Raw genomic sequence first — 24,183 nt, forward strand, 5'->3', positions numbered from 1 at the left:
GTAGAAAGCCTCACAGTAACTGAGGACAAAACGAGGTTTATTTTTTGGATAAAGGGTCATTTCCTAAAACAATTGGTTTAGGGATCCACATGAAATTCCTTGTTGGGAATTTTTCCAGTTGGGAAAAACAAATGAAGAAAACTGTGATACAAATTAACAAATTTCATAAAAGACAGCAATGAGAAATGTGGGTCTTAAATTATAATATAAAATTTATTTAATTAATAATTCATAATAAACATAGAGAGGACAGGATGCAAAATCTCAAACCCATGTAAGCAGAATTTTGGAGCTAAGTTCCCTGAATAAAACCAGTAGCCATGAAAGGTAGATGTGTGAAAAATGGAATAAAAAAGTATTGATCACTAGCCTAAGGAAGCAACAATAAATGGTTATGATATGTTGTAAGGTTTTTGCATTGTCTGAAAAGTAGTAAATTAGTAGTTTACATTACTCTTTAATAAGACAAGGATTCATACTGTAGTATCTAGTGTTTAATAAGGTTAAATAATCTATAGCATACAACCTAATGGAAGGGAAAATTGAATACTTTTAAGAAGTATTATTTAATCCAAGAGAAAATAAGAAAAGAATGAAAAGGAACATAAAACAGGAAAAAGTAAAAAACATTAAGAATGAAAATAAATTCTCAATTAAAGGACAAAGACTGTCCTGGTGTGAATATATATTAAATGTAAACAGGTTAAATTCCCAAAAGGCAAAAACTGTCTTTGGAAGGAAGGTAACTATGTAAAGACAAATGTAAATCTAGAGATATATGGAAGTTCACTTTAATCTGAATATCATGGGATTTCTAAAAGTTTTTGCTGAGGGGGAAGGGATTTTTTTTTTTTTTTTTTTTTTTTGTCTTTGTCATTTCTAGCACGGCTCCCATGGCATATGGAGGTTCCCAGGCTAGGGGTCGAATCAGAGCTGTAGCTGCCAGCCTACACCAGAGTCACAGCAACGCGGGATCTGAGCCGCATCTGCAACCTACACCACAGCCCACGGCAATGCCGGATCCTTAACCCACTGAGCAGGGCCAGGGATCCAACCTGCAACCTCATGGTTCCTAGTCAGATTTCTTAACCACTGAGCCACGATGGGAACTCCGGGGAAGGGATCTTTTAAAGAAAAAAAGTGGTGAGGAGAAACAAGAGAAAGAAAAATAGAGAGATGACAGTTACGATTTACATACTGTCTAGATATTAGAGCTTTATTAGCTAAGGGGCACTACTGGTTCACTGCTGCTAATGCCAAACTACCTCTTTGCCCACCTCCTCATAACTGTCCTGTATTTTAAATGTCAGTTCCCCTTGTAGTAGTGATCTGTTTTCCTGAAATTTTTTGAATAGAAACTTCAATTTCCTAACCAATGGGAAATAAGCTGGTTTTAGGATTAATGGAAATAATATTATAGGATGATGTTTAACTGCAGATATTGTGGAGCTGAACTTCCTGGATTTGAATCCTGTGTCTGACACCTGCCTGCTATGTGATCTTTGGCAAGTTATGTACACCCTCAGTTTACTCATCTGTAAAGGGAGGAGTATAATATAGGGCTGTTGTAAGGATTAAATGTAAATATAGGTAAAGTGCTTAGAACAGTGACTGTCACAATAAGTGCCTTGTAGTTATTAACTGTTAGTATTGTGACTATTATCAATATAAAAGGTATTATATACCATTTATTCCTTGTCTGGCCTGTGGATTGGGTTAGAGTTTCTCTAATTGAAGAGGTTAAGGGCTAAAGGCTGATTAAAGGAAGACTCCTTGGGACTCTGCCTACAACTTCAGCTGCTTTTGGATCCACATGACTTAGTATAAAATAGAGTTGGAGAGGCATCTCTTGCCACCCCTGCACTGAACTGTTCTGGCATTCTTAGCACTGGAATCTTTGGGAATACTACTAGGTAGCACCTTTGCACGGACCTCATTGCTTTTGTAATGGGCAGTGGTGGCAGTGAGGTGGTGAGATGAAACAGCTGTGACTCTCACCAACAGATTTTTATACGGCCTTAGGAGGCACTTTTAGGAATTTATAATGCACTACTTTAGGGACTCTCAGAAAATAAATGGGAAGGATTTGAGGGAGGAATAAAATCGTGTATTATGATTTTGGGATAATCATGTCGGCAGTTATTTGCTCATCTTGAAGTTTGACATCAAGGAGGACAATTGTATCTTACAATGCATATCCCTTTGTACCAATTTCGACAATAAACTATCCCAGGACTGGGCTTACAGTCACAATAATACATCCTTTTATTTTTCTGTGATTAGAAGTGAATGCCTTATATTAAAATAATCAGAAGAGTCAAAATAGACTTTGAGTAGTTGTTAAACACATCTGGTAGTAATTTAAATTGTGTGATATATTTTAGTAAGAACTTTTTCAGTCAATCAAATTTATAGTGTTTTTGCTTATCTCAGTATAGGCCATGCAGTTTCCCTGCCAGTTATGTTTTCCTTTTTTAGGAGGCATCTGAGACTCATCTTACTCTAACTCCTCTGCACCTTATTATCCTGCTGTCTGATCCATAGTTTTTTTTGGTCCACTGATGGTACTTTCACATCCCATGTGATGGCTTACCAGTGGCTTATGAAGTTGCCCAGCTTGAGAGTTCTACCCAAAACAGAGGTGGCCTTTACTGGGTAGCGATGAAATTAAACTTTAGGGTAATGAAATGTATCGAACAGAGAAAGGCTGCAGAAAGTTGTGTGGTATGAAAATGGGAGACACATAAAGGAAGTTAACAGAAGCCATGAGGAATGAGAAAGAGGATAGAGGTAGAGTAGGAAATAAGAAGTAGACATAGAAGGAGAGACGAGGTCACTAAGTCAAAAAACATGGCAGAGTTGTCATAAGTTACTAGTATATCTTAGAGAGCAATGGAAGGTCTTCTAATTCTCTATGTCCCCTACTGGAGTGGCTTTATCTCCTTTCTTAACTTTCTGTGTATCCTGTTAAAGCTCCATCACCCAAATACCCATTTATTTCTTAAAAGCTGAATGATCCTGGAGTTCCCGTCGTGGCACAGTGGTTAACGAATCCGACTAGGAACCATGAGGTTGCGGGTTCGGTCCCTGCCCTTGCTCAGTGGGTTAACGATCCGGCGTTGCCGTGAGCTGTGGTGTAGGTTGCAGACGCGGCTCGGATCCCGCGTTGCTGTGGCTCTGGCGTAGGCCGGTGGCTACAGCTCCGATTCAACCCCTAGCCTGGGAATCTCCATATGCCGTGGGAGCGGCCCAAGAAATAGCAACAACAACAACAACAAGAAAAAAAAAAGACAAAAGACAAAAAAATAAATAAAAAATAAAAAAATAATAAACAGCCAACTTTAAAAAAAAAAAAAAAAAAGCTGAATGATCCTAACACCCTTATTTCCAGCATTAATAGAGCAAACCATGTGTGTGGATTTAATTCCCTTGTGGGACAGGTTAGCTTTGCCATGTTCAGTGATCATCCTCTCTCTCTCTCACACACACACACAATGACTAGGAAACATATCAGTTGTTATAAGAAAGAAAAGTTCCAGAGTTCTGCTGTGGCAGAGTATGTTAAGAATCTAACTGCAGCGGCTCAGGTCGCTGTGGAGGTGTGGGTTCAATCATTGGCCCAGCCCAGCACAGTGGGATAAAGGATCCAACATTGCTGCAGCAATGGTGTAGGTTGCTGCTGTGGCTCAGATTCAGTCCTTGGCCCAGGAACTTCCATATGCCAGGAGTGTCACCATTAAGAAGAAAAGAGAAAAAGAAAAAAGAAAGAAAAAGTTCCACAGAGTATAGGAACTTGTGCAAACCTGTCATCAATATTGATTAAATAAATTAAAGCTAAAGACTAAAGATGGTGGGCCAATAATGAGTTTTTAACATGAAAAACTACTCTTTCTCCCCCTTTTATTTTTTTATTTTTTTTTATTTTATTATTTTTTTTGTCTTTTTGCCTTTTCTAGGGCGGCTCTTGCAACGCATGGAGGCTCCCAGGCTAGGGGTCCAATTGGAGCCATAGCCACCAGCCTACGCCAGAGCCACAGGAACATGGGATCCAAGCCGCGTCTGTGACCTACACCACAGCTCACAGCAACGCCGGATCCCCAACCCACTGAGCAAGGCCAAGGATCAAACCCGCAACCTCATGGTTCCTAGTCAGATTCGTTAACCACTGCGCCATGACGGGACCTCCTCCCCCTTTTAGATATAAATTACTGGAGAAATATATGGTAGAACCATATACTTTAATTCTTTTTACCATTTGCCAGGTAAATCTCATGTAATTTATTGTCCTAACCCTACAAAATCACGTGGAGTTGGGAGCGGTAGGGATGGATAGTTTCCCAGAAGAATGCAGGTACTGTTACTGAATATAGGGGGAAGATATGCCAGCAGACATAAATAATAGATAACTCTTAAAGACTTGGTTGAAGAAAGCAAACTATACTTGACAAAATATTACATTCCAATAAAATCTGTAAAGACCATAGAGCAATCTGAAAAATGTTTATAAAACAATTTAAGTAAAAAAGGCAAAGCTTTAAATTAAAGGTATGATGTAGTTGAAACTTTGGAATATGGAAAAAATACTTGCATCGTGGCTGTGTGATAATGGATTATTACATAAAATAATTAGTACATTTATGAAAATATTTGACAGTAAACAAAATGCATTTATTAAAAAACAAAGACATCTCATTCTGTATTTAAGTTGAGTTCCTTTTCTTTCTTTACATGGGACTTGCTTTCCAAGTAACAGTTTATGGGCATTTGGAACTGTTTATGAGATCTGCAGATCTTCATTCCTGGCTGTTGACTGCCCTTCCCACAGTTTGAAGAGCTTGGTAACCATCTGCAGCTCTATTGCTGTTGCTGCAGAAACACTGCCACTGTGACATGACTGCTGCCACATGCCACCACTCCCCACTGCCATCAATAACTCAGTAGCTCAGGTGATCTGCAGGGAGGTCCTACCTCTGCCAGAGCTAAAGTCCAATGATCCATTCAAGATGCTGTTTGCTACGGTTTTAAACCACAGTGGATTCTCAGAGTATGGGGAAGGCCATTCCTCTCCCCAGTGCTATGCTCATCCTGGGCTGACTTGGGTAGAAATATGTGACGATGACAACAACAACAACAATAATAACAAAATACAACTGCTTGGGTCCCAGTGTTGGATCTCCGTTGACCCACAGTGTCAACTCTCATCCACACACAACCTTTTTCCCTGTGGCACGCAACTACCTTTCATTCTTTCTGAGGAAATAATCAACCACTTTCCACATTTGTGAACATAAAGACAGCCCAGAAGAAATCATTGTGATTATTGTGACATTCGAAGATGAGAAAAACTTGAGAAGGGCCTGTTTGTGTCAAACTTTCCACACTAAAAATATGTTATTTTATAATTGTTGGGGGTGAAGGTTATATTATATTATGTATAAGAACTGTTGAGGAACTAGCAAATTGTAAAGAGGCAGATACAGTTTCTGTAAAAATAGTCCAAATTACACTAATGCATAGAAGCTAACTATCCCCTAGGCTTGACCATCACACAGCTCAATATCCCCAAATATATTTAAGCTTGTTTCATTTATCATACTGGCAAACTCAACATTTTCCTTTTTCATGACTTGGTATTTACATAGATTTACATATCATCCCAGGTTAATGGTACCCTATTCAAATACTTAGTTCAACTAAATACTACTCTTTCAGCTTAAATATCAGGTAGGGTAACCAACTATCCTAATTTGTCTGAGACTAAGGTAGTTCTTGAGATGTGTGACTTTTAGTGCCAAAGCCAGGACAGTCCTGAGCAAATCAAGGTGAGTTAGTCACCTAATCATCCCAAGTCTCCTGTAAAGCCCTTACCAGCTTTATTCTACCCCACATTAGATTGCCTTCAAGGAATCCTTTTTGCACTTAAAATTAATACACACCCATAGTTCTAAGCAGCTTATTTAACATGTATTCTCTCTATTAGGGGATGGTTTGCAAGTCTCTTGAGGGTAGTTGCTCTATCTCTTTAATGTTTATGTTCCCTAATACAGAGTGCTAGTATTTAATAAGTGAATCTAAGAATTAAAAATGTTACTTAACATTGTTTCAAGCATTATACAATTTTCTCTTTAACTTTGTAAAATAATTAGGTTTAATCATTATGAATGTGGGTTTTATTTTATCATGTCTTGAGTTCAGTTTCCCACCCAGCCAACTATTGATTATATGAGCATGGGCAAGTTAATTAGCCTCTCTGAGCCAAAGCTTTTAAAATCTGTAAAATGGGGATAAAAATAGTACTCACTTCCCAGGAATATTATAAAGATTAAGCAAAAATACTGGCTAAGTGTGTAGTGTCTTGTCTAGCACATAATGCACAACTAGTTATTATGTGGTAGTTGTTAATAAGTGATTACAGATCAATTCACTGTATTATTCCTTGCATTGTTTCTTTCAGGGAGTTTATGTCATTTCAGGCAAAAGCAGTTATTAAAACTACTGAAGATTATTTGCAGTTTGGCCCCAGCAGACTTTTGCATTCAGCAGCAGTATCAGAAGGGTCAGGACTTCAAGATTGTTCCAGACATCAAACAGCATCAGATCATAGCTACAATGAAATATCAGACCCAGATAGCTGCAAATCAAACAGTAAAAACAATTCTTGTTTTATATCAGCATCCAAGAGAAACAGACCTGTCAGTGCTCCAGTGGGTCAACTGAGGTAATCAAAGCTGTTCTCTGTTCTTTTTAACTGACTGTTGAAGCTTTTTCCTTTGAGCAGAATTTATAATGATTCACGTAACTATTTCAGACATTAAAATGTAACACATCTGTAGGGTTTTCTTTCTGTTTTTGTTTTGTTTACTTTTTTCTTTGAAAGCACCTGAGTAGAATGTTGCTAATTACACTTGTGGAAAACATGAGAAACACTTGAACCTGGCTAATATGAAACTCTGAAAAGAATATTTAAAGCAGAAGCAGGCTAAGACTGTGAAATATGTTAGTTTACTAGATATTTGTTTAAAAGTGGAAATGCATACTTTTGATATTTAACCAATATCCGAAATAAAATCAAATTGAAACGAACTTATTATAAAACCATTTGTGTACGTTTTCATATCAAGATTGTTATCATAAACTGTTAACCTACGAGTTTATGGATAGAGGAAAATATTGATAAAAGTAAAACTAAGAAATGGATATATTATTTTCACATGTTTGGATAGGTGGATATACTGTGATTTTAATTTACCTCAGATTTTTACCTTAGAATGTTGACTTTACTATGTGGCGTTAAGGAATTAACAGGGTTAGTTAGAGAACTCTTAAATAAAAAATATGACATAGTCATTTACCACATACTTTTGCTGAGAAAAATAATAAGGATTGAAACTGGTTACTTGCTTACTGCCCCCAAGCAATTTAAAACAAAAGGAATAAAACTGGCTGCAGAATAAAAAGTTTAGTTATGATCTGTTTGAATTTCAAGTCTTTTTTTAAAAAAAATCAAAGAACTTTGATAAACATGAAAACTTAAAGGAAAATCATAGCCATTTACTATTTCATGATGTTGAGACCATAATACTACTTTTTTTTGCTTTCTATTAGAATACAGCATATATGTATAATTTTTTTAAATAAGTGTTGTGATATTTTTATGTAAAATGATTTAAATGGCTTAATCTGAGATAGGTGTTTTATAAGAATAGCTTTGGCAAACTTACCCTGTATTAAATTTTAAAAATATTTAAGTGTATATGGCCAATCTTATCCTATGAAAATGTTTTGCTTTGTTTTTAGGAATACTTAGGAACAGTTATCAGTGCTTATATCTGTAGAAAATATCTGAGATAATATTTACTTAAATGTCTTTACTAATTAACATGCACCGATTGTTTTTTTCTTCAGAGTTGCAGAGCTCTCTTCTTTAAAATCTAAGTTGGACCAGAATTGGCATAAATTGTCTCAAAGACACAAACTCCAACCCAGAGTGATTAGAGTAACAGCTTATAAAAATGGATCTAGAACAGTCTTTGCCAAAGTTACTGTACCAACCATCACCTTGGTAACTAGTGTCCAAAAGCTTTCAGTGCTTTATTTCTTGCCTTACTCTCTTTATATATAAAAAATGAGAAAGGGGACATTTATTGTTTAAAAATATTCTTTTTAGTAATCTGAATCTGTAAATTGCTTTACTATATATTCATAGATCTCATAGGCATTTCATTCCTTTCCTTTTTTCTCAATATGTAAATAGTATATTTAATTAAACAGATACAGTGGCTTTATATCTTATAGCATTATTAAAATGTTGGAACATTCAAGGACTAGAATTAGACAAATATTTTCAGTGTTTGTGATTTAACTTATTTGTATATTTTTACCGGCTAATATCCATATGGGTAGAGGTATTGAGTTACTTAACCCTGGCAAGTGGCTCAGGGGGTTTCTATTTTGATCATTGCACCTTTTGTTCAGTGGAAATGTGTTACTTTCTTTGTCATAAACCTCGTTCTCTACTTCTTCCTTTCTTTTAGTTGCTGAAGGAGTGCACAGAAAAGCTAAATTTGAACATGGCCGCACGACGAGTGTTCTTGGCAGACGGCACTGAAGCCCTCAAACCTGAAGATATACCCCATGAAGCCGACGTTTATGTTTCAACGGGAGAGCCCTTTTTAGATCCATTCAAAAAAATTAAAGGTAAAAAAGGGAAAAAATGTACCCTACCCCCACACATAGTAAATTGCTTGAGGGGTGCAATTAAAAAATGATTTTCATCCTGTCTTTTTTGCATGGTTTAACAAAACTAATGTTTACGCATTTACAGCTCAGTAAGAGGATAATGTGCTTAATGAAAGAAAAATCCACTGACAGCCACGTTTATTGCCCTTCATTAGCATTGGTGCTTAATTTAATATAGATCTGAATAGACATTAGGGAGCCTGCAGGAGGTTAAATGGTGAAAATATAATAAATTAAATCAGAGATTATTGAATTTACTGTTTAGTTTCTGTGACACTCAACAGACATAATTCATTAGACTTATTCTCTCAGAAAATAGTTCAAAGTTTCAAGTATCATTTATTCATTTATACTCTTGGTCTTTTTTCAGATGGCATTAACATAATTATGGAAATGTGGCCAGTAATGAACATATAATTCTTATATACATGTGATTTTCCTAATACAATTTTTTATAAGATAAATGCTGCAGCTTGACTTTTAACCTTGAAATTTTCGTATTATATTTTATATATATAAAAGTAACATATAAAATATGTTATAATAATGTAAATTATATATACAAAATACAAATATGTATATTTTAGATTACTTATAGGTGAGGTCTTTTTAAAAAGACTGTTGTTTCTAACATTTCAGAAATGTGGAGATTTTCTAAAATAAAGAAACCTTTTTTTCTTCAGTGGGAGAGAATACATTTTAAGTGAGAAATAAAAGTACCACTGTCTAAGAATATTCTACCAAGCATGTATGTCATACCCAGAGTCTGTTACCTAGTGCTGTATATGGTAATCTCATTTAAAAGACATAAGAACTTTGCCATAATACAAATTCAGTGTATCTAACTGCTGTACTCTCCTCTGCTTTTTAAACCTTATTAGAATTTTTTTTTCTGCTGTTAAGCTAGTGAACCAAAGGCAAGTCTAGGCAGTAATTGCATAAGTAGAAGAAAAACAATTTTGGAGTTCATTACAGATGAAATGATGAAAATTCTTCCTCTATTAATGTTATTGTATAAAGTAATACTAGAATTTCTTTGAGGATACTTGATTATTAGGAAATAAATAACTTGAATTCAATAGAAAGTTCAAGATAATTCGATCCTTGCAAAGAAACTTGTTGCTACAATACTCAGTAAAAATTACCTATGTAGTAGCTTAGACCCATATATTTTTCAAATTTTGCTTTAATTTTAAAATATGGCTGCTTTTATTCTGTATTCATTGAATCATCTGCTTGCTTAAAAGCATGAGTCTTTGTGGGTAAATGTTTCTGTGACTTTTTTATATTCAGATATATATGTAATGAATGCTTCCTTAAGATTGTTGATTATTTTTATTAATAAGAAGTACTTGCCTTTCTTATGATGATGGTATTGTAGAAGAGATATATAAACATTATTTATAGCTATGCTTCTTAGAGGATCTCCTGGACATGTTTCCCTAAAATAACATGATTATACAAATGACTAAGCTTAGTGGATGATTTTTAAATGTACAAAATGAATTTCCTCCTACTTTTTGTTTTCTCTTTTATTCTTTTAAAGCCAAGTCTAGAACAAAAAACTTCTGTGCTTTGTCTGCATATCTTTGGCTGTGTTTCACTGTGACATGCACTGCTGTTCTTTTAGCACCAAAATGTTGGCACACACTCCTGAAAATTTCACACCATCTCTTGCTGGATCAGCAAGCTTAACCCACCAAAATCTGGTGTTGTGGAATGGTTTTTGACTGATAATCAATCTTTATGCTGCTCGACAGTTGTTGCTGGGACACAGAGTAGAGCAGGTGGCAGATGTGCCTTGTCTTTTGAGAAAAGAAATTGTAGGTGAGCTTGGACACAGACTAGCATATCACATGTCCGTTAAAAAGACTTAAGGTATAATGGGGGAAAAGCCACTCATCTGAGTTAAGCTTATAGATAAGCCTATAAGCCTAAAGACTGATATTTGGTTTCTTTTAGAACAAGAATATAAATGCAAATAATTTATTATATATATGCAATTTATTATATATGTATTTATTTAGAGAGGCATGTAGGGAGATTTCATATATATTACGTACATATTCACATATACTTTTTCATATAAGGTTAAAATTACCTTTCTTGCATGAGTTTTATAGATAATCAATAATATGCCAACTTGTCATGAGTGTACCATAAAAATAAAACATGAGTGAATAGCTTTAAAGATGGTAGATAAATTTAAAGTAGGGAAGCATTCTCTGAAGTTGAAAAAATGTACTTTCTAAGGGTAACTAGGAGGAAAACACCTGGCAAAATGTGGTGTTACTGTTGTATCTTTCCAAATAAACATAAATATTTTATGTACAATTAACATCAGGCATTAGAGTCAGTAATTGGTCATTAATTTGATACACTGATTTTTATTCATTCAGCAAACATTCATTGAGAGCTTACTATGTCCCAGGTACTAGGCCAGATCAGAGACAGACTCAGTCTCACTCATGTCATTATTCCTTCATCTCTGATTTCCAAATTAAAAAAGAAAGAATTAAAACAAATCCTTTGTGTCCTCCCAAGGAAAATTTACTTTATTTCTGGCACAGAAAGACCAAGTAAGTCTCTGTATATTTTAACAATTATATTTCCCTGCTTCATTTTTTTTTTTTTATTTTTTGGAAAAGCAGTGTAATTAGTGAAAATTGCCTTACAGTTACTTCCAGATTTACTGAGGTAGAAAGAGACCTGTAGAACATCTCTGATTTTTTAACTTCATTACTACCCCTTTTGAGCATCATTGTTGACAACCAGAGGCACTGGATTTAATAGAAAGCCAGAGAGCTATTCATCACATACCTCTAAACACAAAGCTTTCATATAGAGGTCAAGCCAAGGTCATGTCTGTTGAAATGCAATATTAGAGTAATTCTTACATTTGAAGTTGAATGCCTAAGCAGAAAGATTAATTGTGGGAAAAACAGAAATAATTTTTATAAGTATTGTTGATGAAGACCAACTATCTTATTAGGTCTTATAATTCTGGCATTTGAAGATTCTGAAATTTATTAATGATTCCTCTAGAATTGTGAAGATGTAGTTAATGGATTGTTTGAGAAGACATTTTTAATGATCTCAGATTCTTGGGCATCCAGTTTAGGTTTTATTTACAGTTTCCTGGACTTTCTGCTTAATGGTGGCATAGTGAAAATTCTTGCATCAGATTCATGGGGTATATGAGTTCAGCTCCTTTATAACTGCTAGGAGCGTAGGCAGTGCAAACCTAGCATAAGAAAAGGTTCATGCCCTCCAGTTGCTTAAGTGTCTTAATGAAGATGAGGGAAAAAACCTGTTTGGACCTAATTTATTAGGTCCAAATTTCATTATATGGAGTTCTGATTGTTTAATTCTTTTTCAGTTTTTTATTTCCATTCTTTCCTATATATCCTATTCTATTATTTGGCTTTCAGAGTTATCATTTACAGTGATTCATTTCAGTCCTGAGTTTTGTTAACAAGAAGTGAAACTGAGTATTATGAATAGGATTTTACATCTTTTAAATACTGTATTGTGAAGATGTAGTCACTGAAAAAATATCCATGAAAAGAGTTCTTGATACTACACCTAAGATCTAAATTTAAACCTAGAGATTTCTGCTAACTGCCATGTGATCGACAAAATGAAATAATTTGCTGTGACAGCTTGTGATTGACAAGAATATGTGTGAGCACATTTAAAATAGGCCATCTTTTCATGTAGAAGTAAATGTCAGTGAAATGATGGATTCTCATCATTTTAATTATTGATGATTTGGAAATATTTCAATTCCACGACACACAAGACACATTCTAAATAGCAGCATAACACTTTTTCTCTTATCTACGTCAATAATGAAATGTTCTGTCATATTTTGTTTTTCAAAAAATGCATTAATTTAATGAACCTGAATTCATGCATTATATTCTATTCCATTATATGTCTCCTGAATTTGTTGATTTTTAAATGGTTGTGTTAAAAGCACAAGTTTTAAGAAGTGACCCACTGCCCATATCACACCTTTCTATTCTTACTGCTGGATCACAAGACAGTGCTACAGTGCTGTCTACATGGCTGCTTTAGTCCTGCCAAAGCTAATACTGGCCTTTGTGATGCTCACCCATGGGGTGACCAACCACGACTTAATTCTGGCAGCTGCAGCAGGAGTTAGGGTGTATGTTTTCAAATTCTCTATTAACATATTATTTGAACAATATATTGTTAGGTAAGATTGTCTATCTTATCTTCCATACATTCAAAAGCAGGAAAATATTATCTCTAGAAAGAAAATCTCTTCTGAGACAGCACATGATTCTCCTATTTCTGTAAGTGGGGGTAAAACTATAGGCATATATTTGTGTATTTCCCTATTCCAAAAGACTTAAACTAGTATCATTACAAGAAATGGACCCCCCCACCACCCCCCAGAAAAATCCTTAGCAAATAGGAAAATTTAGAGCATGCATATGGCAGCATCTCCTTACACTGTCAAAATATCAAATTGAGAAACATCTAAATTCTTGACATATTCATGAATTGTCGAATTTGTATATATTGTATATATGTACATGGAGGCTATACCTGTTTAATGAAGATGCCTGCACACTTGTAACTATCCTGATAATTTGAATACTTTCTGCATGCCATAAACTCAGCCTGTGCTTCAAGTGCATTTTACTTTCTCCTTACAATTCCTGAGTTAGTGCTACAAATCCACAGTCTTATATGCAATTAAAAAACCCCAAATTGCAGATGACATACAATTTTTTCATAACTCATTTGATAGTAGAATCTTATTTGGTATGACTAATCGATTATTTTGTTGAAAAATAATGTGTTTGATTATGGGCTGCTACCTTAGACCTTGCTGGGGATATTACATAATATTTGATACATGCAACGTATTAACATTTTTGAAATAACAAAATTTTCTATTTTTGGAATCACATCTAACCTTAAGGGTTTTGGATAAGGTCTTTTGTCATAGCTACGAAGAAATCTGATAAATTTTAATTCTTATTAGGATATTAACTCAGAAGGGTTGTTCTAAATACTGTCTTTATCATCTTGAGTTGTTTGCTACTTGGGTAAAGCAGATGTAGAGACTGTCTCCCTGACTAGAGCTGAAAGACTGTGTGGAAAAAAAAAAAACATGGTTCTTTGTCTGAGGGGGCAGAGGAAAAGTTAAAGAGAGACCATTCATTCATTCATTCAGTCATTTCATCAAGAAATATTTATCAAGCTCTACAATGTGCCAGGCATTGTTCCAAGCCTTAGGGATATGGCGTGAACCAGACAGAGGTCTCATGGAGCTTGTGTTCCAGTAAGGCCAAAGAAGCAACAGACATAAGCCTATAGAGAACTAAATAAGACATTTATTGACAGTGTTAAGTGTTACAAAGGAAATGAAAAGGGTGGTATCATAAGAACAAATAATGTCATGGAAACAAAAGGAGGGAATTTAAAAACTGAAACAGTCATTTGCAGTAATATTTAAATCAGATCTTTTAGGCAGTTGTCTACCTACCCTGTTTGCAACTTTACCTGAGAAGTCATTTATATATTCTATATGTACTCTTTCAGGGTTTTGCCTTCCAAAACATTTGTTTTTGAAGCTTTCAAATATCTATTAGGAGAGACATTAGAAAAGCATAATTTAGGAGTTCCCGCCATGGCGCAGTGGCTAATGAATCCAACTAGGAACCATGAGGTTGAGGGTTCGATCCCTGCCCTTGCTCAGTGGGTTAATGATCCGGCGTTGCCGTGAGCTGTGGTGTAGGTCGCAGATGTGGCTCGGATCCCGCGTTGCTGTGGCTCTGGCGTAGGCTGTCAGCTACAGCTCTGATTAGACCTCTAGCCTGGGAACCTCCATATGCCGTGGGAGCGGCCCAAGAAATGGCAAAAAGACAAATAAATAAATAAATAAAAATAAATTAAAAAAAAAAGAAAAGCATAATTTAGTGGGAAGAATGCTATACTTGAAGTCAGGTGATCTTGCAAGTTTCTAGTCCCTGTTAGGAGACCTTGGGCAGATTGGTCTGTGCTTCAGTGTCCTTACCTGTATAACAGAGGTAATAATATCTTATAGAATTATTAGATATTTTCTTATTTTTCTAAAAAAAAGATAAATTATTTGAAAATTAAATATCTATAAGCCCCATTTAAATAGAACATTGAGAAACACAACTAAGATTCCAGAGGCTGTTAGAATCTCAATGCTATTAATCAGAACTTTGTGTCCACTCTTACCTTCCCAGAATATCTGCCTAGGTTCAGGACAATAGCAACAACAACAAAATCATTTGGGAGTTCCCTGGTGGTTCAGTGGGTTAAAGATTCAGCATGGTCACTGCAGTGGCTCTGGTTACTGCTGTGGCACAAGTTCGATCCCTGGCCCAGGAACTTCTGCATGCCCCGTGAATATGGCCAAAAACAAAAATAATTTATCTCTACTTTTTCATCACTGCCAGGGATGCAAACTACTCTGTGAACCTCAACAAGTCACTTAACCTCACTAAGCCTCATTTTCCTTATCCAGAAGTTGAGCCCAACAGTAGATGCCTTATGGTGTCATTATGAGGAGTAAGTAAGATGATGTGTGTAAAAGACTGCTGTATATAATAGGCATCTAAAATGTTGTATTTCCACCTGCTCTTTATCTGTTTTCCTTCTTTTGCTCCAGCTTTTGCTCGACACCTTTCCACCAGCTTTTCATACAGGCAGTCATAAGTACCTGATTTTACTACCAAAGGTATTTGCTAAGTCCAAGGTCTTAAAATATATACCACCAAATAAAATTTCTACTGAGCACTTATTTATACTGCATAGTATAGGAACCTACTTTAGAGCCTTTGAACTCTCACTATATTATGCTTTTTTTCCTTGAGAATTTTTCTAGGATGTAAGTTAAAATCAAGTCCCTTTTTATAAAAGGAGCCCCAAGTGGCTTTGCTCTGCTCTATTCCAAGAGTCGTATTTTAAAATGTGTTTATGACCCAAGGCTAGCCTTAAGTTTAAGCTGCCATAACTTATTTCAAGAAAGTTCATAGAAAAGTTCAGGGAAAGTGTGACAACATTTTGATTGGCACAATAGATGGGATGTTTGTAATTTTAATCAAATTTAAATTGAAGACATACTTCAAATGATATGTCAGACTAGTGTTAGTGAGTTAAAATCTAATGACAACCACTGTCATTATTAGTTAAGGATAACCATCACGCCTATAGCAATAAATGATGACACTTAAGAACATGCAGAAACAAAGAACGCAAGTATTTACAGAAAAGGGAGTGACTAGAAACTCAGTTGAACACAGGAATGTGACCTGGATTTAATCTGTTTACCAAACATAGAAGCAATTGTATTTTGAGCTGATGATATAATTGAATATAGCAGTATGTTTTCTTACTGTCAGAGCATTTATATTTTATAAACTCATCTTGTGCCCATGAAACGATGTGCTTGTTCATATTTAATGTCATTATCTATATTTACTTGACAGTCAGAGCATTAATGTATTTTTGAGTTTATTGCCCAACTACAGGAGAATGGGTTTTTAAAAATAAGATTTTTAATGAGCTCATGGATTTGAAGTTGCAAGTTTGCTGGTTTTATTCTGGTGACAGAAGAAAGCAGTATTCTCTTTGCCTAGCACATATGAAGTGGAAAATTATGAGGTGGTGAGCACTAAGATTTATTTAATTTTATGGTAGGCATTGACTTAAAAAATGTGGTGATATTGTAGATACACCTTCTAATGCAGAGGTGGGCTAGAAAGCACTTTATCTTTCTCATGATTGGTTATAAGTAGAACCATGAAAATAAAATAGGATGTGGGCTCTTTAAAATAAAATGTAAACTCTGGTTGGGGTGTAATGTACTCTGAGTACTGCAAGAGAGTAAGTGTATGAATGTAAACAGTCAAGGGGACTTGGTGGGGATGTAGCCCTTTAAGGGAGTTTTCCCCAAAGTTAGGCTAAAGCTTCACTGGAACTTCACCAGAGTTCAGGCGCTACCTCTATCCTTACTCGGTGGGCTCTTAACTTTCTAGAGAGAAAGACTGGGACAGGTCTGGTCATGATGCTTTGGAACCCAGTAGGTGTAGCTAGCAAGTTTAAAGGAGAGGACCAGATGTGAGGTGAGGCTCGGACCCCTTCTTTGGCAAGTGGGTGTTAATGAGGAGGAGATTGAAGAACTCTCCAAAAAGGAACTCCAAGGCTCCTGCTTTTGAGATTTGTGGATGAATAGGCATTGTATGTATGGTCCTACTCTCTAGGGAAGCCCCCACTGGAAAGGATAAGCTCATTCTCAGTGTCCCCCTTTGTAATCTTCAGATTTGTAATTACCAGTGAAATAAAATGTCTTTTCTCCCCTCTACTTAGGGCGTGAACCATGGCTGCCTTGTTCACCATCGTCTTTTGGCACAGGACCTGATACTTAATAGATGCTCACTAAATATTGCTCAGTGATTGGCTGAAGGACCACATAGGTACCATGTGAACCATCCATATTCCAATGAGGTGGTAGTGAAGGGGAGGGTTAAAACCTCATTAGAACAGCCTGCTCAGCTGTAAACTGTGAGTGGACATTTAGAAGGAGTATATTAAAAATCCCCTACCCCAAATTCATATGTAGATTTGTGAGTGTTCTTGTTTGGCAGGGGGCCAGAGTAAGCCTGCTCAAGAATAATTACATGGCAGAGAGGCTAATGGTTATGCTAATGTTTGTCTGAGACCAGACAATGGTCCAAAGTGGAGTGCTGGGATAAATGATTCTCCCAGGAACGTATAGATCTGAGATTTTCAGTCTTCCCACATCCTCTCAGGAATGCCCTTTCTTACAGTCTCTCCCCTCAATCTTTTTTCTTTTGGTAGTTGGGGAGTGGGGGAGGCCTTCTTCTTCATTTAACACTTTTCTTTGTATTTCTCACAGTACCTGACATACAGTGGGTGCTTATTAACTCTTATTGAAAGTAAGGAAGTAAGGAAGGAGATGGTGTGTGGGAAGGTTTAGGGCCACTGCTCCCTGCTGTGCACAGCTGAAGGACAGTAGAGCTTAAGAGAGGATGGGGAGCTGTTGTCTAATTCTTACAAAGGTACCTGATAACCTGGGACAGATGTCAGGGTTTTAAGATGCGAAAGTTAACGAAAGACAGAGAATGACTGGCCAATGGAGACCTGCTGTATAGTGCAGGGAACTCTACCCAATATTCTGTGATAACCTACATGGGAAAAGAATATCAAAAAGAATGGATGTGTATATACATATAATTGAATCACTTTGTTGCACAGCAGTAATTATCACAACATCGTAAATGAAATATACGTCAAAAAAAAAAACTTTAAAAAATAAAAAAAAAGACGGAGGTGTAGAAAGCATTTGTTAGCTATGACTAGTATATTTTCTGAGAAATTCAAAGTGAGTTTAGATGGTAATAATTTTTTTTTTTTTTTGTCTTTTCTAGGGCCACACCTGTGGCATATGGAGGATCCCAGGCTAGGGGTCTAATCGGAGCAATGCTGGAGCCAAGCTGTATCTGTGACCTATACCACAGCTCACGGCAACACTGGATCCTTAACCCATTGAGCAAGGCCAGGGATCAAATCCCCATCCTTGTGGTTACTAGTTGGATTTGTTTCCACTGTACCACAAAGGGAACTCCTAAATTTCTTGTTTTAATATTCAGGCTGGCTTCCTGCCCCATATGCCTGACCCTCACCACTTGATTACTCCTAATTCATCCCACTCCAAGCCTCGCTTAATCCCCTTCCTCTCCTGAGTAGCCTCCTGAGTATGTCAGACCCTACTCAGGTCTTTGCTAAGTATCCTCAGCTGCTCCATACTGGCATGGAAGAGTCAGGTTCTGTTTTTCTTCTCACCTCGGGATGTAATAATGCTTGCCCTGGCTGTCAGCCCTCACTACCTTTCTTCATATGAAGGCATATATCCTTAGAGCAGTGACGTAGAGAAGATTCATCTTGTGTCGCTAAGTATGAGGATTTCCTCGTTCTCCAATTGGTTCTCACGTAGGTGGTCCATGGCCCACGCTATTGAGACATGCTGCTTTGTGCAGAGGCTGTGATTGGCATAGGCTACGTCCTGCCTTGCTCCATCTCTGGCCTCTCTGTTCACTTTCTACCCAGTGGTCCGTCATATTGCTGCAGGACTGTGGGTCGTCACCTATAATGTTTCTTCTCCCTGGATAATGCTCTTCCTCTTTTGCCCATTCTGTGTATCTTTCAGGTCTTACCTCATGTCCTTCCTCTGGGGTGCCCTTTTTGGCTACCACAGGCTGTGGCAGGTGCTCCTACCCCAAGCTTTCCCAATACCCTGTGACATCTCTGACCAATCACCTGCCATATTGTGTTTTGTGTTGTTTTCCTTTCTTGTCTTCTGAGAACTCTGAAGTCCTCTCTGTGCAGAGTCTCTAGCAGAGAATGTATAGTTGGCATGTATGTTGAATGAATAATTGTAAATGAAATGGGTGGTTAGAATCAATAATTTTTTTTGTCTTTTTTTTCCTTTTCTAGGGCTGCTCTTGCGGCATATGGAGGTTCCCATGCTAGGTGTCTAATCGGAGCTGTAGATGCTGGCCTACACCACAGCCACAGCAACTTGGGACCCGAGCCATATCTGCGACCTACACCACAGCTCACGGCAATGCCAGATCCTTAACCCACTGAGCAAGGCCAGGGATGGAACTTGCAACCTCATGGTTCCTAGTCAGATAGAATCAATAATTTTTAGTTTCATTCAACCCCAAGATTTTACAATTCTTACCCGATGCAAAGTAATGCACTAAGTCTATGACTTTCCTTCTTTTTTTTTTTTTTTTCCTTTTTATGGCTGCACTAAGTCTATGAATTTTTGCTTCTTCTCTTTTTTTTTTCCTTTTTAGGCTGTACCTGGAGCATTTGGAAGTTCCCATGCTAGGGGTTGAATTGCAGCTGCAGCTGCTGGCCTATGCCCCAGCCACAGCAATACCAGATCCAAGCCGTGTCTATGTCCTACACCACAGTTCACAACAGCACCGGATCCTTAAGCCACTGAGCATGGCCAGGGATTGAACCTTCATTCTCATGGATACTAGTCAAGTTCATTACTGCTGAGCCACAATGGGAACTCTGACATTTTTGCTTCTTACTCTGAACTGTCCTTCATGATACTATGCTGGTTTCTGAGTCAATTCAAAGAGGGATGTGGTAATGAAAAAGCATATTAATTATGAGTATAAAAATGTAATGTTTTTCCAAAATACAGGGAAAATATAAGTTAGGAGTTCCCATTGTGGCTCAGAAGATTAAGGACCCGACGTCGTCTCTATGAGGATGCAGGTTCAATCTCTGGCCTTATTCAGTGGGTCAAGGATCCAGCGTTGCTGCAAGGTGCAGCATAAGTCACTGATGCAGCTGGGATCTGGAGTTGCCATTGCTATGGCTGTCACATAGCCCTCAGCTGCAGCTCTGATTGGACCCCTCGGCCAGGAACTTCCATATGCTACAGGTGCAGTAGTTAAAAAAAAAGAGTGAAGTTAATATCTACCTAATATTTATTGAGCATTTACTATGGGATAAACACTATTTCAGTGCTGGCCGTAAAGTAGAGAATTAATGCTTACACTGAAAATGTATGACCAACTTATTATCCACAAGTACACTGTTTACAATGTACCAGACACTGGAGGCACATAGATAAAAACACATCCCATATCCTTGAAATGCTCAAAGTCTTAACACACTGCTGTCTATATGCTAAGTTCTTGGTAAAAATCATGAGGACAATAATATCACCAGCATTTACTATGTTTCATATTTGCACAAAAGTGTTTTATATGTAGAAATTTCTTTCATCCATACAAGTAAGGGAATTATTTTTCCCACTTTCAGATAAGAAAACTAAGACAAATGAGATTGACTGGTATTTCCAAGGTTGCAGACTTAGTAAGAGGCAAAGTTAAGGTTCAGATCCCTGGAGTTTGGCTTCAGAGCCCACGCTCTTCATGCTTTACTGCCTATCTATTATATTATTAATGTGTTTTAGTCATCATTAGTATTAATTTATTAGGCTGCTTTACAGGTTGGTTTAAAAATCTTTATAAGAAGTTTTGTATATTTCCAATAGTCTTTTTGTGTTTATCAACAAAGACCTGGAAAGTAGGAATACCTTTAAAAACAACTGTATATAATTTATGTTATAAATGATATTTTCAAGTTTATTTGAAAATTTACCTTATTATGTGATTTTCCTAGATCTACCTAGAGTTCTTTCAAAAAACTTATTTGGAACTTCAGAAATGTGATTTTTTTAAAAAAATTTTAGGCTGCCTATATTTTAAGTGGAGTAACGTCCTTAGATGTTTTCAGGTAATAGAATTATTAATAAATTCCTTTTACTGGAATAAAAGGTAGCTTTGTTCATTAATTCTTTCAGTATTTATTGAGCACTTACTCCATGTGCCAGGTAAGCATTGCATATTTAGCCAAGAAAGCACAAAGTCACAGTGCTGTGGGGTCGGTGTAGTGGTAGATGTCTTCACAAAGAGCATAGAGCGAGGTATCCAAGCTGGAAAAGCCTTCCTGGAAAAGGTCACCCCCAAATGGAGTCTTGAGGAAAATATATGCATTTACCTTAAATATACTCTGAATTCATCCCAACTATTCCACTTCTTCTAAACCTTCATCTGCCAAGCAATTCTCCTTGGCAAGTTTTCTTCTTTTCCTGAAACAATTTTATACGATTGTGGTCATTAATAAACATCAAAGTGGTAGATCAGTCATATTTAATTTCACTCTGGGGAAAGGTACAGTATAAAGATAGTAAGTACACACACAGGCAATAAAGTTCATTTTGCATAATTGGTATGTTATTAAAAGTTATTTAAGGGGTTTCCATGGTGGCTCAGTGGTAACAAACCTGGCTATCCAAGGGGATGTGGGTTTGATCCCCGGCCTCGCTCAGTGGGTTAAGGATCCAGCGTTGCCGTGAGCTGTGATGTAGGTTGCAGAGGTGGCTTGGGTCGTGTTACTGTGGCTGTGGTGTAGGCCGGCATCTGCAGCTCCAATTGGACCCCTAGCCTGGGAACTTCCATGTGCCGCAGGTGTGACCCTAAAAATCAAAACATCAAAAACTTTTCAAAAAGTTGTTTAAAATTAAATTTGTATCAATTGAACATTTAAATGCATGGGAAGTGTTAACATCTAGTAACTATACCATGTGCAGTGAACTTATATAACCTTACAGCAAGTAATAAGAAATACAAACTTGGAGTTCTCGTCGTGGCGCAGTGGTTAACGAATCCGACTAGGAACCATGAGATTGCGGGTTCGGTCCCTGCCCTTGCTCAGTGGGTTAATGATCCAGCGTTGCCATGAGCTATGGTGTAGGTTGCAGACGAGGCTTGGATCCTGCGTTGCTGTGGCTCTGGTGTAGGCCAGTGGCTACAGCTCCGATTCGACCCCTAGCCTGGGAACCTCCATGTGCTGTGGGAGCGGCCCAAGAAATAGCAAAAAGACAAAAAAAAAAAAAGAAATGCAAACTTGATTTCTACCTTCTAAGGGCTTAAGTAATAAGCAGAAATAGGATATGCACTTACAAAGCATTTACATAATAATTCCAGATGGTTTATGCTTTTTCCCTAGCATGTAGTACAGTGCCTGGCATGTAGTAAGTTCTCAAACATTGAATGAGGCTACAAATTCCTTTGAGGCTACAAATTCTCAAAGGATTCAAGAGGTGACAGGTTATTATAGGTTGGAACACTAAAGGAAGATCTTAAACTGGATCTTGAGAAGTACTTAAGTCTTAATAGGTGAAGGATGGGCTTAAAGATGAGATTAGTATACTCAAGGAGTAATGAACAGATCAGCTTAGATAGCAATAGCACTTTAAACTAGGGTAAGAGAAAACCAGGATGTTTGGATAGTGTCAGACTGACAGTAAACTTCTTCTGTTAGACATGTTTAAGTGAAGGGACCATGTCTATTTCATGTTCCTTGCACAGGGTCTGGCACATAGGATGCACTCAGTAAGTATTTGTTGACTGCTTGACTGACAGACAGAGACTGGCTGGAAAACTTCAAAAGGTAACTCCCAGAACTTTTTCACCAGGCAATGATAAAACTAATGTGGTAGGGAAATTTAGCTGAGTTGGAGTATAGAGTGCCAGATGTAATGGAAGAGGATGAAAAACAGTTGGGAAGCTCTTGCAGATAATGGGAGGCTGAGAGAAATGGTCAGGTGGTCGGGCTGGGAATGGAAAGGAATGAAGCTTGAGTTATTGTGAAGAAAGAATAGTTGAGAGGTTTTCCTTCTTTGACTCTGAGGTCAGGTTCCCTTGAAGGAGCCTGAGATGGGGATTTTGTGCAAGGGACTTAATGAGGGAAGACTCTCAGGTGAAATCTTTGGAGGAGTGAGGGAAAGAGCATAGAGTAGAGCCAGAAGTTGGGCCAAGCTCTGTGTTCAGCTGAAGTCTAGCCTCAGCCTAGGACAGGAAGCATACCAACGAGCTGCCCCTCCCTGGGGCAAAGGGCCTGGCTATTGTATCCCCCAGTCAGTCACTGGCTGTGGACTGTCCCCCTGGGTAGGAGAGAAGAACGCATCACCTCACAGGCATGTCTTGCTAGGTGGCAGGTTCCTTTCAGCGGAGGGCAGTTCTCAGGGGAAGGGTCACCTATGAGGTGTTAATGGCCAGGACTCACAGCAGCTGGAGTTTGGGTGCACTACCTTGGTAAAAGCAGTCTGGGGGGCCCCACCAGTGTTTCATATGCCTTGTTATAGTCTGTTTTTCATAAAGTTGCCCTGCTGAGAACCTTCCAGCAGCTTCCCAACACATTCAGAATTAAATGCAAACCTCTTATCCTGGCCTACGACAATCTGGCCCCTTTCTACCTCTTTGGCTTTGTCCATATACATTCTCTCCCTGTCCAAACTTACTTTTCTTTCTCAAACATGCCAAGCTCATCCTCGCCTCAGAGAATTAGTGCTAGATTTTCTCTCTTCCTGGAGTGCTCTTACCCTCAGATTGTCATGACTAACCTCTCATCAGGCCATCTTCTCCACTCAGATGTCCCCTCTCCACAGAGGCTGTGATCTGTACAAGCTATCCTGTCCTATTCAAGCGTGTCACCCTGGTGCCTTGAGGTGTAGACACCCAATAAATGCCATTGAATGAATAAGCAATTAGTTGGAGAGAAATGAATAGGAGATAAGGGTTCAAATTTTCCCTAAGATAATGGATAACTGAACAAAGTGGAAACACTGACAGAAGTAAGAAATCTGAAGGGTGCATCAACTTGTGCAAAAAGATGTGAAATTTTGTTTTGAATGTATTGAACTTGAGATGGTGGCAGAAAATATATGATAGAAACAGAACAGTTTCTAGAACTAAATTCATATTAGCACAACCACCTACAGGCTGCAAGATCTTGGGTAAGTTATTTAACTTCTAT

The 24,183-nt window shown here is 37.4% G+C and overlaps 1 protein-coding gene across 13 annotated transcripts in view; it reads left to right on the forward strand.

The window, feature by feature from the left end:
• The window catches only part of DCDC1 (doublecortin domain containing 1), a 489,423-nt gene that overhangs the window by 28,288 nt on the left and 436,952 nt on the right, over nucleotides 1-24,183 (forward strand). For all 13 annotated transcript variants that reach the window (XR_014837084.1, XM_021085287.2, XM_021085290.2 and 10 more), the window contains 3 exons: nucleotides 6,455-6,718; nucleotides 7,906-8,062; nucleotides 8,535-8,697. Coding sequence is in view for 9 of the 13 variants with exons in the window: in XM_021085287.2 (XP_020940946.2) it covers nucleotides 6,455-6,718; nucleotides 7,906-8,062; nucleotides 8,535-8,697 (584 nt within the window). In the remaining 4 variants the exon portion in view is untranslated. The remainder of the gene's footprint in view (nucleotides 1-6,454; nucleotides 6,719-7,905; nucleotides 8,063-8,534; nucleotides 8,698-24,183) is intronic.

This window comes from Sus scrofa, chromosome 2 (assembly GCF_054392235.1).
Source record: "Sus scrofa isolate SSC_HxYL_T2T_F1_AM1 chromosome 2, Sscrofa_HxYL_maternal_Yorkshire_Landrace_v2.0, whole genome shotgun sequence".
NCBI classification, from domain to species: domain Eukaryota; kingdom Metazoa; phylum Chordata; class Mammalia; order Artiodactyla; family Suidae; genus Sus; species Sus scrofa.